The sequence below is a fragment of the Solea solea genome, chromosome 9 (assembly GCF_958295425.1).
Source record: "Solea solea chromosome 9, fSolSol10.1, whole genome shotgun sequence".
In the NCBI taxonomy this organism is placed as follows: domain Eukaryota; kingdom Metazoa; phylum Chordata; class Actinopteri; order Pleuronectiformes; family Soleidae; genus Solea; species Solea solea.
Genome location: NC_081142.1, coordinates 18,837,940 through 18,854,562, shown reverse-complemented (window position 1 = coordinate 18,854,562; position 16,623 = coordinate 18,837,940). Strand labels below are relative to the sequence as shown.

The 16,623-nt window shown below is 39.5% G+C and overlaps 1 protein-coding gene across 1 annotated transcript in view; it reads right to left on the bottom strand.

Annotated features, from left to right (window-relative positions):
* Positions 1 to 1,404, bottom strand: part of LOC131466217 (contactin-associated protein-like 4) — a 91,384-nt gene extending 89,980 nt beyond the window's left edge. Inside the window, exon 1 of the mRNA XM_058639420.1 lies at positions 1,007 to 1,404. Within this exon, the coding sequence (XP_058495403.1) occupies positions 1,007 to 1,094 (88 nt within the window). The 5' untranslated portion in view covers positions 1,095 to 1,404. The remainder of the gene's footprint in view (positions 1 to 1,006) is intronic.
* Positions 1,405 to 16,623: the final 15,219 nt, after the last annotated feature.

The window sequence follows — 16,623 nt, the reverse complement described above, 5'->3', positions numbered from 1 at the left end:
AATTTTGTCCACAAACCAAAATGATTCAGTTTGAATGATTTCTTTTTGGTATGGAGAAAAGAAACGAGAAAATATTCACATTTGAGAAGCTGAAATATCTGAAAACATGTTTTTATAATGGAAAAAAAAACTCAAACTGACTTAGATTGTTGTGAAAAAGTGTGATACTCTACTCACAGGAATGTAACGTAAAAGCCTGCTCTTATTTCCAGTGTCAGGGTAAGGGAGTGCAGTACTACTGGAACAATTTGTTAAAACCTCCCAAGAAGGAAAAAAGCCTCATATGCACAAAGGGATTTAACAGCAGAAATCACTGCAGCTATATTCATCTACAGTATTTCACTTGTTGCACTGTAAATAATCACTTCCTTCTTGTTGCTGCTCTCACGAAGCAGTCAACAAGCAATTTATGTGATTTTGTAGAAGTGGCATCCTCCTGTGAAGTTTTCTCCTCAGATAGTCACACAGTCTCCATTTCTCTCTTCCTCTCTCTCTCTCTCTCTCTCTCTCTCCCTCTCTCTCTCTCTCTCTTTAATATTTAAAACCAGTTTTTTAAGCTTCTTAAATGGGAACAGTTTATGTTTCTTTCTTTTCTTTGCTCTAAATGACAAAGAAAATCATTCAAACTGAATAATTTTGCTTTGTGGAGAACGTCACCATTTCCAGGTTTGACGGTCACTGATCAACATGTTCTGACATTTTATGGACCAAACAGGTACTCGATTAATCGAGCAATAATCGCCAAATGAATGGCTTATAAAAAGAATCATTAGTTGCAGGCCTCATTATGTTTCAAAGTTACTTTGACGTTTTCCCATCATCCAAGAGAAACGTGTCGCTGAATAAAGAAAATAAATTACAAATAAATGTTGTATATTTGTCACCTTTCATTATCCAGCCTGCAGTTAAAAGTCTCAGCCTCGTGTGAAGCAAGTGCAACAATTAACACTTGGCTTCGCTTTCAACAAATCAACACAGTCCACGGACCTGCGTCTGAGCCGCTCACCTTCTGCACCTTCTGTCCCACAGGAGCCGAGCAGCAGCCGCACAATCAGCGCAATAATCCCAGCGACTCTCTTACTCCCCACAGACATGATGAAGCGACGGGACACTGCACACACGCTCTAATCCAGCCTGTCGGAGAGTCCGTCCTCCTCCTCTTCTCCTCTCCTTCACCTCCAGCTCCAGCTCCAGCTGCGCTGCGCTGCAGTGGCACAGGCTGCTGCTGCTGCTGCTGCTGCTGGCACAGTAAGGTGGTGGTGGTGGTGGCGGTGAAGCCGGCCGGTACCCAGACAAGATACAAGAAAGACGCAACTGACAACACCGCCCGCACTCGGTGAAGTGGTGGGATGTAGAGAAGGAAGGAGCGCGTTAATGAGACTGCAGGTCCCAGGCGAGCGCACCGCCTCCTCCTCCTCCTCCTTCATTGAGATCCTGAAAGAGCTCAGAGTCCCAACACTGGATTATACCTGTGGCCGAGTGATGTGTGGCTCCTGCTGAGCGTGTGCACACATGGGCGTCGCATCATCTGACACTGAGGTCATGGCTCACGTTGCTTTCCAGGGACGCAACGCATATGAAAGGAAAAGTTGATTTGAAAAGCACATTTCGTGCAGTGATGTCTCACAGAAAACTGTTAAAGGTGACTTCATTAATAGACATTGTATGTCAAATCACAGAGAAATCCTGAATTCATTAGACTTGAAATAAGAAAAAGATCTCTCTCTGAACCTATACCTACAGTGTTTCCTAATCCTGCTCCACGTGGGAACCCCTGTCCTGCATGTAGATTATTCCTAGCTTCCTATATTATTCCTATAGCTGACTCAGTGACTGGAGTTGCCTCATATAAATAGCTTACATCAGAGATTCTAAATCCTGGTCCTCCTGCATGTTTTAGATGTTTCCCTGCTTCAACACACCTGATACAAATAGTCAGCTCATCATCATCAAGCTCTGCAAAAGCCTGACAACAACCACACTCATTTAGCAGGAAGTCATCTAAAACATGTAGGACGGTGATTTCCACCTGAATGGAAATATGATATATACAACTATTCCAGCATGATTTTGAACCATCAAAATCAACGTGAACAGAGAATCAAATCAATCACACTTGACGTGTATGTCGCACATTGCAGAACATGACTCTGTGATGTCTGTCACATGTTCCTGAACTTGCATCTTCCGTGTCAAGCTCTGCACATTCATGAACAGTGAGGGACAAACACACAAGTGAAGTAACTATTGAGTATACATATTGTTATGTGGAGGAGCTTTTTCAATTTATCACAACACTCCTGCAGAAGCAGTTGTTATATTTAAAAGGACACTTTAAAGTGGTGTAACAAGCCCCCGCCTCCAACATTCACTAATGGAAGCATATTCTCAAGGATGTGGTTGGGGTGGATGTTTTCCTTTCTTCTTTATTATACCAGACCAGGGATTTTCTCTAACCCTATAAGCTTAAACGCAGTCAAATTAGAACTAATCATATGGATAAATAAATATGTAAAGACAATATTATTCTCTGATTGTCCAGGGAAAGTTTCTTCAAATATCTTTCATCCAGTTTTCTGTCTTTAATAGATGGTTCAGAGGGAAGTGAGGAGTGAAAGCTTCATTGAAGGACACAAAGAACACACACTGGATTTGACCCCAAAGCTAAAGAAACACCTTTTACCAGCAGAGGGAAAATGTCACTGCTAAAGAGTCTGAATATTCAGCGAGACCACAGTGTAATCACTGCTCTGCTGTGACACAGCACATCAGTCATTGGGTGAGGCCAAAGAGGCAACACAGCACCTTAACATTTCATCACTACAGGTCTACATACTGTATACTCGCCTGAATTTCAAAACGCGATTCCTTATCTATCTATACTGAAAACGTCAGGTGGACATTTGCAAATATCTCCGGAAACACAAAGCCAAATATAACACTGGCCTGACCTTCAAACCAGGAAGAAACAGCAGTGGAGCCTCTGTGATTCCCGGTGAAGGTCATGAGCGGCATCAGCAGTTGGCCTGGCTCGTGTGCACCCACGCAACTTTTGATCCTTGCTCATGAATGCATGCCGCTTATTATCAAGGTCGTGCGTTGCCGCGTGCATGGCAGCCCGTCTCTCTCTGAGACTGAAAGTCTCCACAGATGAGGGCACTTCATAAAAGAGACGGCTTTGTCATGTTACTTTTATATCTGTGGCAATTCAGACACAGTGAGTTGGTGTATGAGTGGAGCATTAAAAGACTACTTCCTGATGCATCACTGCTCATTTTGTCCAAATAATAGACTGCAGTTCAGTGTAGGTCCAAGGATGTTGAGGGCAAGTGGAACAAACAAGTACAGAACATTCACTAATGGAAGCATATTCACAAGGATCTGGTTGGGGTGGGAGTTCTGCTAGACCCCCGCAGTCCAGCTCGGTAGACGATGCTGTTAACTTGGCGCTCCACTTTATCCTGGAGCACCTGGACTGAGCAGGAACCTACGCCTGGATCCTGTTCAGCTCTGCATTCAATACAGTGATCCCAGTTTTGCTGCAGGACAAGCTCTCCCAGCTGAAAGTGCCCAACTCCAACTGTAGGTGGACCACAGACTTATTATCAATCACAGTGGCATGGATCCTAGCTGTGTCTTGTTCGGGTGGACTGGCAACACTACACTACACACTAAGGTTAGAGTGAGAGAGCAAAAAGACACGCTGATGCAATATCCAGTTTGGGTAAACTAAAATGTTTGAACGTATGAACCTAAAGTCGCGACCTAAATTAAAAGCATAAAGCTGAATATGAGTAGTAAGATGCTAAAGTCGGGGAAAACCAAAAGCTAATAACTAGTTTACTGAAAGTATTTGGCCAACTGATTCATGGAGCATAATTTAGCGATGACACCATGTAAGAGGACCAAAGTTAGTGTAAGTCATACGAACAGTTTTGCATCATCGAAGTGATCGTACATGTTGCAGTAATGTGGGGACGTTCAGATTTGCCGCATTAGTGAATCCATCACAGCCTCAGCTTATCTAAAATAGAAGCTTAATGTGGGCAAAGTAGAGGGATTTGCATGTCATTTGCATATGCATGATCATACAGCGGCAGAGAGGCTTAGTTTAGGGTGAATCCACTCATGGCTCTGTTCCCTTCTACTGTGCCCCTGCAGTGAACACTAACACCAACTTAGCACGGAGTCTAACGTAAGCTGCAACTGCAACTGCAACTCAGTTCATTTCCCCCACTGACACAGTGAACTGTCAACACCGATGAAGCCGCTGCATGATCATATTCAACGAAGCTGTCATGGTGAGCGATGATCGTTGGCCACGGGAACGAGAGGAGGCACACGCTCGTACGTGGCGGAGGAGGGACAGTGGAGAACAATGACTCTGAAGAGACATATAAGAAGAAGCTCTGTGGTGAGGGACCGAAGATAATGTCAACGTATAGAGAGGACGCACACACACACACACACACACACACACACACTGGTTTCCATGACTTTAGAGGACATTGCATTGACTTACATTTATTTCCTGGACACTTAACCTAACCCTATAACCTCAGCCTTACTTTAAAACATGTCTTCACCATGAAATGTGGTCATTTACGTGACAGGGACTTGATTTTTGTCCCTATAACAAAGAGAAGTCCCCATAATGTGACTGTGTAGACAGATTCAGGTCCCCACAACATAAGGAAAAGCAGGTACACTCACAGGTTTTCACACAGGTATTCTACTGAGGACACTGCATGTACTACCTAAATCCTTAACCTAACCACAGTCCAAATCTTAGCCCTTAACTTAACGAGTTATTCAGACATTAAGTTCTGACCAGGTGTTTGAAGGACCGTTTGTTTCTCTCTCTCTGTCTCACCAACTGACAGAAAACTGAGAAATCACTGGATGATGTAATGGTATTATCTGCTGTCTAATAACCAAAAGGATAAAGGTGTGTACGTCTACAGAAGACATACATAAAAAAATGATGAATATTTACTTGATAACAAGCACAAATTGTTGTTGTTTTTGCTCAGTGGCTACATTATAGCAGTAGTTAGTCAGAGTTAGACACTGAAGAGACTCAGCAAAACAAACTTTTATCTCATAAAACGTAGCCACAGAAAAAGCTATGGATTTTTGACTTGTAGTGTTTATCTTCCCTTATGGTCTTTGCTGTTCCTCTCCACCTAAACAATCCCTCAGCACCATTCTGTCAGGTGGGCACGAAATACCACCAACACCAAACTGTCCTCCTGTGACAAGCAAAAAAAAAAATGCTTTTTATAATCTTGAGCATTTGTCGCCAAATGTGAATGAAATTACGCTACAATAAAATAGAAACCACATTTCCATGTGTGAGTCATTTCTCTTACACAGTGAAAATGAAATGCATTGAGCAGCTGACTTTATGACTAAGAGATGTTTTTTATGATTATTTTTTTCCATTCTAATTTAATAGCTTCATATTTCATTTTCGTTTCATCTTACCTTTTGTAACACAGTAAGATTTACCACAAGGAACATCTTAACACGGACAGGTACAAAAACAGCTATAAAAAGTATCGTGATTAGAAATTGAGCATTTTCCATTTCCCACCCTCATGAATGATGGGCCTGATTCCCCGTCTTTGTAAGGGCGAGTGTGGAGCTTAGTGATAGTGACAGCAGGAAGTCGGCGGCCGGCTTGATGTGAAGGTGCGGAGACAGCGAGCAGGTTTAGAGGAACACTGGGTTCACATCACATCTGTCCGTCTAAATCAGCTCATTTGGACAGATTTCTCTGCTGCAGATTTGACTTTTGTTTTATACAGATTCAAAGCGGGCACAAGAAGACGAGTTTAACATCAAGGAGCTAAATGTGACTGTGGAATAAGCCCCATTAACAAAATACAAGAAGGAATAGGAATAAGTAGTAATGTTGAGAGAGAGTCAATCCCAGCTGACGTAGGACAAAACACTGGGTACTATTATTTAAAATCCATTTCTATTATTTAAAATCAAGTGCCTCAGAGTTTTCATCGACTTTAGGCACTGACCCCACTGACTGTTGATATAAAACTACTCTAAAGGCTTCACTTCACTGTTTCTTTCCCACTGTTTACCATCAGTAACCACTTGATTATCACAGAGGTCAGTATAATCTCCCTCTCCAAATTTATCTTGGGCCAGAACAACGTTGTTATGTCACGCAGCATCAATCGTTGATATTCATTCCTTTCTTACCTGCTGTTAGCCCTACTTAGCATATTGTGCAAATGAGTCTCATGAGTCTGTGAAAATAATTGCCTCATTTATCCAGACTTCCACTTCACTTTGATATTGAAATAATTCGGCGCATTAATATGTAAACAGATGCACGCGCTCGCTCTCACACACACACAAACACAGAGAGAGAGAGAGAGAGACTTACTTATTCAACACAATACTTCCTTTCTTACTCTCCTTAATTTGTGCTATTTCACAACACTTTTTCAAATATATTCTCCAGCTTGCCTGACAGCATCCTGGATGAGATGATTCAGGTGCTCTTGCTGCCCTTTTTAATGACCATGGTTAGACATTTGAGCGGTGTTTAATGAGCAAAAGATTGTAGGTTACCACAGAAAGAAGTGCAATTAGGAGTGTATTAAAATACACTGATAAACGGTTGATGCAGATCAGAGGTGTCCAAAATGTTTTTAACGAGGGCCATATTTGATAATGTGAAGATTCTCGGGGGCCAATGGTCCTGTTTTTCCTTTTTTTTTTTACAGTGACATTTACATACTGTCAAATCTAAGCTCTTAAATTAGTTAAAAAGCAAACAAATAATAGATTAATGTTTTAAATATGGACGGCTAGAAATTGATAAATGGTCAAAAGAAGAAACAGAGGTAGCAGAAGTTATCCCACGGTACATAGTGCTAGTATATGATTGCAATCTTTTACATATCAACAAATCCCTGCAGCGTTCCAAGCCAAATGAGTTTATATCTGGTCAAGCGTGTCGTACCTTTCTCTGCGTTTTACACCGCGGAGTCAACATGAGGCAACATTTCTGCACCAGTTGCGATGCATTTCAAGGCATGAACAACTACAGTGTCTGTGAGGGAGTAGACCGTCTTGGAGTGTGATGAAACCCATGGTGGAAAATCACTGAGGAGGTGTCCGGGTGCAAGGTTGTCATGCTCCACATGGAAAATCCTTCCTCTAAACAGCAAATTAGAGGAAGGATTAGAGACAGCGATCGTGGAATTAGTCTCAGGGAAATAATCTGCACTGCAGGTTTTTAAATCATTTTAAAAGCCACGAAGGTTTGAGTCAATGTGACGAGTTTGTGGACGTATACAGTTACATCACACAAAGAGCGAGGGAACCTCTGCTACACATAATAGATTCTTTATAAGGAAGAATGAGTGTGAGGAGGAGGAGGGGGATGAGGAGGGAGGCAGACAAATGTAGGTCTGGATCTATGAATCCAATTTACCGGCGGGGTCTTTGCTGATTTGCATCAGCTTCATTTATCGCTCTTATCTCCATTTTGAGGGCGTGAGTCGCTTATTTTCGCTGCCTCATTTTCATTTCACACCGGTCTTCGCACTCAGCACTGACTTTTTGTAATAGTTTGTGATATGGAAAATTCATGGTTGAACATTTGCACACAGCGCATTTAACGCTCAGCACTTCATTGCCAGTTCATTCTCTGTGTCTGAATACTGATAGAAGACGGAGGTGATTTCACTACAGTGGCCTTTGCACTTGAGTTCAGCTGATGTGAGATTTCATCTTGGAGCTCAGACTTGACTGTGACTTGTTGTATGGGTTTGTGTGCGGGCAAATAGCATATGTGCTCATATCTCAACTGTAAAAATAAACGTATTCTCACATGAAGAGTCTTTTTTTTCACTCCAGCAAATTATTTGGCAGTGCTCGTTGAAAAGGGAGTAATTAGAGCGTTACAGTGCGGCCTGTATTGCCACTAATCCTATGATGCTTTAATTTGCTGCTAAACAAAATGAATAATTTTTGCTTTGCAGCTGTTCCTCAACTGCTCTCCAATCCACCATCCCCGTCTTTTCCAAATGCTCCTATTTATTTTGCAAAGTAAATAAAGTTTGCCAAGTGATCAATGCACTCTTTATTCATAAAATCTGTTGCTAGATTCTCTAAACTTCTATCAGGTCTTTTGTTAGGAAAACAAAAATCAAATCAAATCAAAACTACTCCCAGTAATTTCAATTATTGTGAGCTACCGGGGGAAATAAAAGACGTTAACATGCCTCAGTTATAGTTTTCATTCAGATTCCAAACCGTCTTTACTCCTGCACAACAATAAGTCAAGTTATTTTAACATTCTGACTGACCTTGAAATCGGGTCATCACACACACGAGCAGAAACGTCAAACTAAATCGGAAACATGTCAGCGCTGCAAGTATTTGTTCAGTCCACAAAATATCAGGAAGTGTTGAAAGATGTTGACAAACCTGGAAAGGATGATGCTCTCAGACGTCTCGTTTTTGTCCACAAATGATTTCTCTGTCAAACGGAGCAACAGGACCAGAAAATATTCACATTTAAGAAGCTGAAAATTCAGAGAAACTTGTTTAATGATAAAATAAAATAACCCAAATATTTGACGTTTCATTTAGTATTCATCCAAAAAGGTCACTAAATTATACTCTCACTACATTCTTTTCTCGGCTAGTCTAAGTTTGTTCCGCCTGCCATCTTCACCAGAAGTGGAACCCACCTAGCAGCCAGCAGTGTTGTAATGTAACAAAGTACAAATACTTTGTTACTGTACTTAAGTACAAAATTCACGTATCTGTACTTATATTTCTAGCAACTTTGACTTTTACTCCACTGCATTTCCTCTAACTATCTTTGTTACTCGTTACTACCAAATAAAATCAGAAGAAGAAGAGTTCGTAATGGTCTGTATTTATATAGAGTTTTATTAGTCTTGATGAGCAGCTTTACACTACACTCACTGCAACATGGGGTTCAGTGTCTTGCTCAAGGACACATGTAGACGAGCAGAGCCAGGAATTAAACCCACAACCTTCCGGGTGAAAGACAACTTGCCCTACCACTGAGCCACCATGGCTCATTCCTAAATCCTTATGTTTTAATATTTTACTTCTAAAACTTAAGTAAATTTTATGTCAGAAAATTACTTTGATACTTTGATACTAATATTATAAAAAAGTGACTTCCACTTCCACCAAAGTCATTTTCTGGTAAATGACTTGTACTTCTCAGGTGTCTCTTTTAGTTACTAGATGAAGGTCACAGCAACATCTCGTGATAAGGTAAACAAACTTACACTAGCCGTAGACAGAGATTCATTTAATAATTGATTAACTGAATAATGGTTGCAGCCCTAACAAGATAAGATAATAATAAAATAATGGCTACTCAACAGAATAAAATGACCATTAACATACCAGCGGGAAGAAAATAGCGACTATGTTGCAAAAAACTTTCTTTAAAGTTAGCTGTACTGTTATGTTGACAATCAATCATTTGATTTTCGAAGCAATCCCAGTAATGAATAGAATCGACTAAAAGATCCATTAGTCGCTCACATTAGCACTTAATCTGTGTTGAACATGAGTCCAAAGTGTCCAGACGAGATTTGTCCCACAATAGTCAACACATCATCCTTTATTTTAATTTGTGCTGTTATTGCCCAGCAATAGTAAAAAATATTCTGGTCCGTGAAGGTTTTTTTTGTCTGAGAGCAGCTTCACATTACTTTGTAATGAAAACCCAGCCCAGAGGTGTTACTTATGAGACGAGGTTTATCCTGCAAGGTCAGACGAGTAAAGAGAAAACAACAGTCTATGAAAGTGAAATCAGTATTCATATTTCCTCCGACTCATCCTCGGCTATGTTTACAAACAACGCCGTTCTTTGTTCCATTTTTTTTTTTTTTTTTTCGTTCTCCTCCGCTCTATTTATTATTGTGTTTGGTGCATTCAGGATGAATTATTCCAGAATAAAACGACAACAACTCTGACTTGACAGGGCTGGCACTGTTGTGTTCACAGCCTGCCTGGCACGGCTCTGCCTGCCTGACTAAAACCATCATAAACACCCATGAAAAACCCTCAACCCAACATCTGCTTGTCAAGAACCACAGATAACAAACAGTAACTGCAGCTCTTTCACTGTTTTCACTGTGCGGCAGAATCGGAAATGTCATTTTGACATTCTTAAGCAATCGGAGAGAAAACAGAATATCATTTCGCCCCACAAATGAAAAGAAAGAAATGTTAGAAAGAAAACAAATCAATAGCCCGCAGCTCATTTGAGTCTAAAATTAATATATTGCATGTAGTAATTGGGACGTGTTACCACAATCAGTGATTATAAAAACAGGACGTACCATAATATAAATGTGCATGTAGAATAATATAATGTTATAACAATAAAAAGTCAACAGAAATGCATTAGCATCAGAAAGCTGGTGTGGACTAATAAGCACTAAACTCATCACAGGACATATTGAATCTTTCTACAACAAAAATCATCTCTATTAAAGAGCTCAGTTCGTATTAGTTTGGCCGTAGATGTGACAAAAATAACAATCATTTAACTGTAATTCAGTAGTCAGTTAATGGTGTTCAATGAAAATACATAACATATTGAACTGTATGTTTGGTTTATCACACTGTCTTTATCTACTTATTTATTTATTAATTATGATCACCACTAAACTCCCATAAGGGGACAATAAAGTTTATTGAGTGATATTATTCTTCTAAATTGCCAGTTTATGAGTCTCCCATTTCACTTAATCTATTTAGTATTTAGAGAACAATTATTCAGCTTAATTTTTTGTAGGTCATGTAACAAATTTGGCAAATTAGCATTTTATTACTCTTTATATACATTTCACTAAATGCATTCACATTGGTGGTATTTAAGTCAAATAAAAAATGTATAGACCAGCTGTCATAAATAGGAGAAACCATAAATATTTTTTATTTTATTCGGCAAATAACAAACTGAATTCACCTTTTTATACCTGAATTTGAGCCAGCTCACTGAGCTTCTTCTCTGAGAAGTCAGAAATCAATCAAACATAACGGTAAAACAAATGTTTCTGTTCAGGAATGCAAGAAAATAACTATAATTTGACATCTTAATCAAGAAATAATAATGTGCTTTACTATTTATTTTGTAAACAAATTATAATTATATTTTAGCTTAAAAACACAATTTTGTTTAAAAGAGCTTCTCAATACTGGTGCACTAACCATTACAGAAACATAAAAAATGATTTTGATAAATACCAATGCTGTTAATTTAGTGCAACTGTGGCATAAACTTTACACTAAGTTGTGGTCTAAAACACTTGCTAAACACTGTATATGTATCACAGTGACTTTTAGAGGTGCTGCCTTAACAATACCTTGTTTAAAGATAAGAAAATTGATATCATTTAATATAATTATGTGTCATCTTCTTCTAAAAATACATATTTCGAGTTCAAGTTCAAGTTCAAGTTCAAGGTTTTTATTTGCCATTTGTGCTTAAACAGATAGTCCAGGCACATTGGAAATCTTGTGCGGGTTCTACAAGTCAGTTGTAGAAGACAGAAACACAAACTTAAGTATAAATATAAAAGTATAAAAGTAGACCTCAAATTAAAATCTATACAGAGTATAAAAAATATTAAGAAAATGTATAAAAAAAAATAAAAAAAATATATACAGATATACAGCACCCTTTTTATGTATATATATATATATATATATATATATATATATATATATATATATATATATATATATATATATATACATATATATAAATATATACATATACATATACACACATATATATATATATATATACACATATATACACACATACATACACATACACATATATGCACATATATATTGATGGATTGCAGTGTTGCACTGGGATGTATTGCACATTAAATCAAGAAAATGTCATAAAGGAGCTCAGTGCAGGAGGTAACATGAGAAGTGTCTAGAGGTGGCTCACTGCTCCAATCCAAACAGAGAAATGTAGCACATATAGAGGCGTACACACACACACGCACACACGCTGAGAGAAAGACAGATGCTCAGACAGACATGTCAGGGGAGGATAAATAAAGGAGCTCAAATCCCTGGCAGATGGAGGCCGACAGTCTGACACCAGCCCAAAGATGACATTAGCTCCGCAGGATTCTGCCCATTTGTCAGCTGCAGCTCGGCCTGGACATCAGCGGCTAACCCGAGGGCACGATAAGGCGGAAAACCCCAGCCTGCAAAGTGGCAGCTACAGCTGGACAACGTCCCACCAACAGCTACTGTCTTATCTAATCATCTCCACGGACAAGCCGGGGAGTGTGAGCAACTAAGAGACGTCACTCAGGCTGCATGGGGAGGGTGAAGAGCAGCACATTTCAACCCTGTGAACCTCTAAAGAGGTTTTTGCAAGTCAACATATAGACTACATATTCCATATTCATATAGAAAATTGCTCTATTGCTTGTTACTGTGTGGGTTTTGTTGCTGTAGCTTCCACTTAAAAATGTGTTTGATTGAAGGGACACAACTGTCCTGCTCTCAGATCTGGAATTGTCATCCATCCATTTTCTACCACTTTATCCTCCACATGAGGGTCACGGGGGTTGCTGTGCCAATCACAGAACTATCCACACTAATATCTACGGTCAATTTAGAGCAGGGGTCTCTAACTCAAATGACCTCGGGGCCACTGAGGGTCTGGTTTGGTCAGATAGGGGCCGGTTAAACATCAAAATAATATTTATGATGATATTTCACACAGTTTCAACATTAAAAGTGTTTGTTTTAATATGGAATTATAAATAGTTCACAATATAAACATTCTTATGATGCAAAATTAGTCTAATAATAATCAAAAATGTACAGAAATAACTCATTATAACTTGATAATAGGTGACGGGTCACATGAAATTGATTGGGGGGCCGCAAGACTGCATGTTTTTGGACTGTGGGAGGAAGCCGAAGAACCCGGAGAAAACCCACACACACACGGGGAAAACATGCAAACTCCGTGCAGAAAGACCCTTTCTCTGACCAGGTCGTGAACCCGGGTCTCCTTACTGCAAAGGCAAGAGATGCAATTGTCATAATGCTGACAAATATCTCATATTCATCGTCATATTTCCGTTTAATATTTGGAAACCTAGAATAAAAGTGCCATCAGTGAATGTTCGCTCCCCGCTCATGCAGCGGTAAATCCCCACACAATCTCAGACTGTACTGTGGGAACTTTAGAGACATTTTTTTTGTTATAATGTGTTTTGTTGTTTTCTTTTCTATTTAAAGAACATTATATTTACTTTTTTTTTTATGTTTTTAGGCTCTTTTCTGATACAAGTAACAGACATCCAGAAACTGTTCACCTCTATTGTTTTGTTTTTCTGTAAATTAAGGTGGTGAATTACCTTAAATAACACGTATAAAGACAGGAGCTGATAAATTGAAGCCGGCGACTACACGGCAACATTCTCCCCTCCCTCGTGCGGATTCCAATCGGGACGTTCTGTAAATTCCATTTCTTTAAAAAGCAAAGATCTCTCTGTTGTGAGGTAGAGGATGGTTTGCTGGTGTTTACTCATAGGAGAGAAGAGAAACAAATCTGTTTGTGAATCACTGAGCTGCTGTCTATGCAAGACAATCATCAGTACCATGGGAGGAAGAGAGCAAATCAATCCGAGGAAGGAAATGGACAGTGCTAAACGGAAAAAAATTCTCCTGTATTTCTAACTGTGTTAAATTAGCCTCAAAATGATTGCTGTAGGGACCAGGCCTCTTTGTAGTTCAAGCAAGAGGAGCTGAGGCGGGACAATTGCTTCTGCACATAGATTCATCTGAGAACAGCACATCCTCACGGTCGGAGGAATAACACTAGGACAGAGTATCGCCTTGAGCGTGACAGCGACTCTGCCGGAGCAAAACTGCGGACTTACTGAAAGCACAGACTTTAAGGGGGTATGAAAGTGTTCAAAAGTTCACTCCGGTAAGTTCACAGCCGACGTTGATCTTTAGTGAGTGTGCTCAAAGAACACATGTAACTGCAGCAACAGTTGAGAAGTGAGAGGAAGGTAGAGCTCTGTTGAAAGCTGCGGGGTGTTGAGAGTGTGATGGAGCGTGATATTAGGGCCAGTGATTCCCACCGAGAGACGACCTGCCAGCACCATGCACTGCTCATGTTTGTCAGACAGGAACTCTACTTATTTTTTATTAGTGAATTATGTTCACATTCAGTGCTTAACAAATGTATTTGAGCACCCCCCCCAAAGCCACAGCTCCCCTAAATTGTCAAAATCATTTTCTTTAAGTGAAACGATATTTTTAACACTAAAATAGAATTAGGAATTAGGAATTTTGAAATGTACTGTTTTACAAAAAAACTGAAATAAATATTAAAAGCACATAACTGTTTCTCGATTAAGATGTCAAAATAAAGTTGCATTCCTGAACAGAAAATGTTGTTTTAGTGGTTGAATGTTATGCTTGATTAACATCCGATTTAATATCTGCGCGCCGGCTAAAGATTTGGGTAGAAAAATTTCGTGAATTCAGTTTGTTTTTTACCAAATAAATAACAATAACATGTTCAGTTTCGAACATGTTTTTGAAAGATTTCAGAAATAGCACTGTACACACATCACGTAACCTTGCAAACCATTTTTGTAACCAGTGACTTTTAGTTGAGTTGCTTAGTTTAAAGATACAAAGAATAATGACAATATTTAATACTTTCTCTTCTAAAATAAATATTTCATATAGACTCTGTAGGAGGTCTAATACATTTGTTTAACACCATGAAGAATTTATGTTTACTAAATACATTTTGTCTCAAAGAAGGGGAAAAACTGAAATGACACCATCGGCCTTCTACACCACAGGAGGTCACGCTCACATGAAATGGACTCACAAATGCTTTTCTTTAAATTGAGGACAACATTGAGGTCGTTTTTGTTCTACTCTGTCGAGAACAACAGCAGTCTGTGTCATCACTAGATTTTTTTAAGAGGAACAGCAGGCAAGGTGAAGATTACCTGGTGACAAAGTGTGGTGATGTTCCTCTTAAACCAAGAAGAAACATGTTATCAAAGAAACATCACAGCAGGAAATGCATGGGTGCAAATAAAGAAAAATGAATAATGGTTGAGTTCCATTTAGCATGGGTTTTCTCTGGGTTCTCTGGTTTCCTCCCACAGTCCAAAAAAAACATGCAGATTTGGGGATTAAGCAAATTGGACACTCTAAATTGACCCTAGGAGTGAGTGTGAGAGTGATGATTGTTTGTCTCTATGTTTCCCTGTAGGAGCCACATCTCGTGTCTCATTTTTATTTGTGAGTTTCCCCCCCCCAACCACTAGGAGGGTTGTATTTAATTTCTTAAATTATTTTATTTTATTTTAATATTGTGCCTGAGGCTGACACCGGCCCTGGGTCATTTCACTCAGGTCTTGCTGATTTCAAGGGGCAAACAGTCTACATGTGCTTGAGTTTAAGTTTTGTTTTGATTTGTTTATTAGCAATAGAAAATAATTAGACATTGGAAGAAAAGAAGAAAAGGAAAGAAGAAAAGACACTAAGGGAGAATCTGGTCGTAATTTAAACCTGAGTGCATGTAAAAACAACACCTAACTACAAATGGACTGGCGACCTGTCCAGCGTGTCCCCCGCCTTTCGCCCTATGTCAGCTGGGATTGGCACCAGCGACCCCTGGGACCCTCATGTGGAGAATAATGTGGTCCAGGATGAGTGTGTGTGACTTTCAGGGTGAATGTTGCTTCACAAAATGACATGAGCTGAACAGAGCCGTCGTTAATGCGATCAGTCACACGTGTGATTTCAATGCTAAAACATATATCAAAATGGCTGCCGCGCATTGTTTAATTAAAACGGCAGATGATGAAACTTTATGCTACATGACATCCTGTCAAACCTGTCAAATTCTTTTTCAGTGCCTCTATTTCTGCCTTTATCCTGCAGTGCTACACTCACTCTCCGCCTATAGACTTCACATTTACGCTGGATGTGAAGCACGGCCGCTAGATAAATCACCTCATTTCCCACAAACACTTTCCCTTGTCAAGCTAACATGTGCTAATTTAGCTTGTTTATGGGGAAGCTGCAGCTCTTTAGTGTGGATGTGTTACCCAACAAGTCACAAAGGACTGAATCACTTTGCTCTAATGAGATAACAGGAAAATGACACGTTCACTCATCGGAGCGCTGCAGCTATTCTCCGGTAGCAAATAAAAACAACATATATACATATATATATATATATATACATGGTGATAGAAGTATTTGTCCACCTGTGGCTGTGGCTGAAATGTATAATGGCCAATGATGTCTGGTTTTACCATCTTTATTGTTCAACTACTTTTTATGGTCTGGCTCTATAGGATAATAATAATAAATAAGGGAAAGACAAGCAACGTTAAGAAGTGTGGGCCACGGCTCCCCTAGAGGACAATGAAGGTGCTGCATGTGGTTCATTAAAAAACAATCAGCGCAGGCAGGGGGACATTACGTTTAATGCTAACTAGTTATGGTACAAAGTCACTGCAGTTAAAAAGTTAATTGAGGTTACAAAAAGTGTCAAAATGA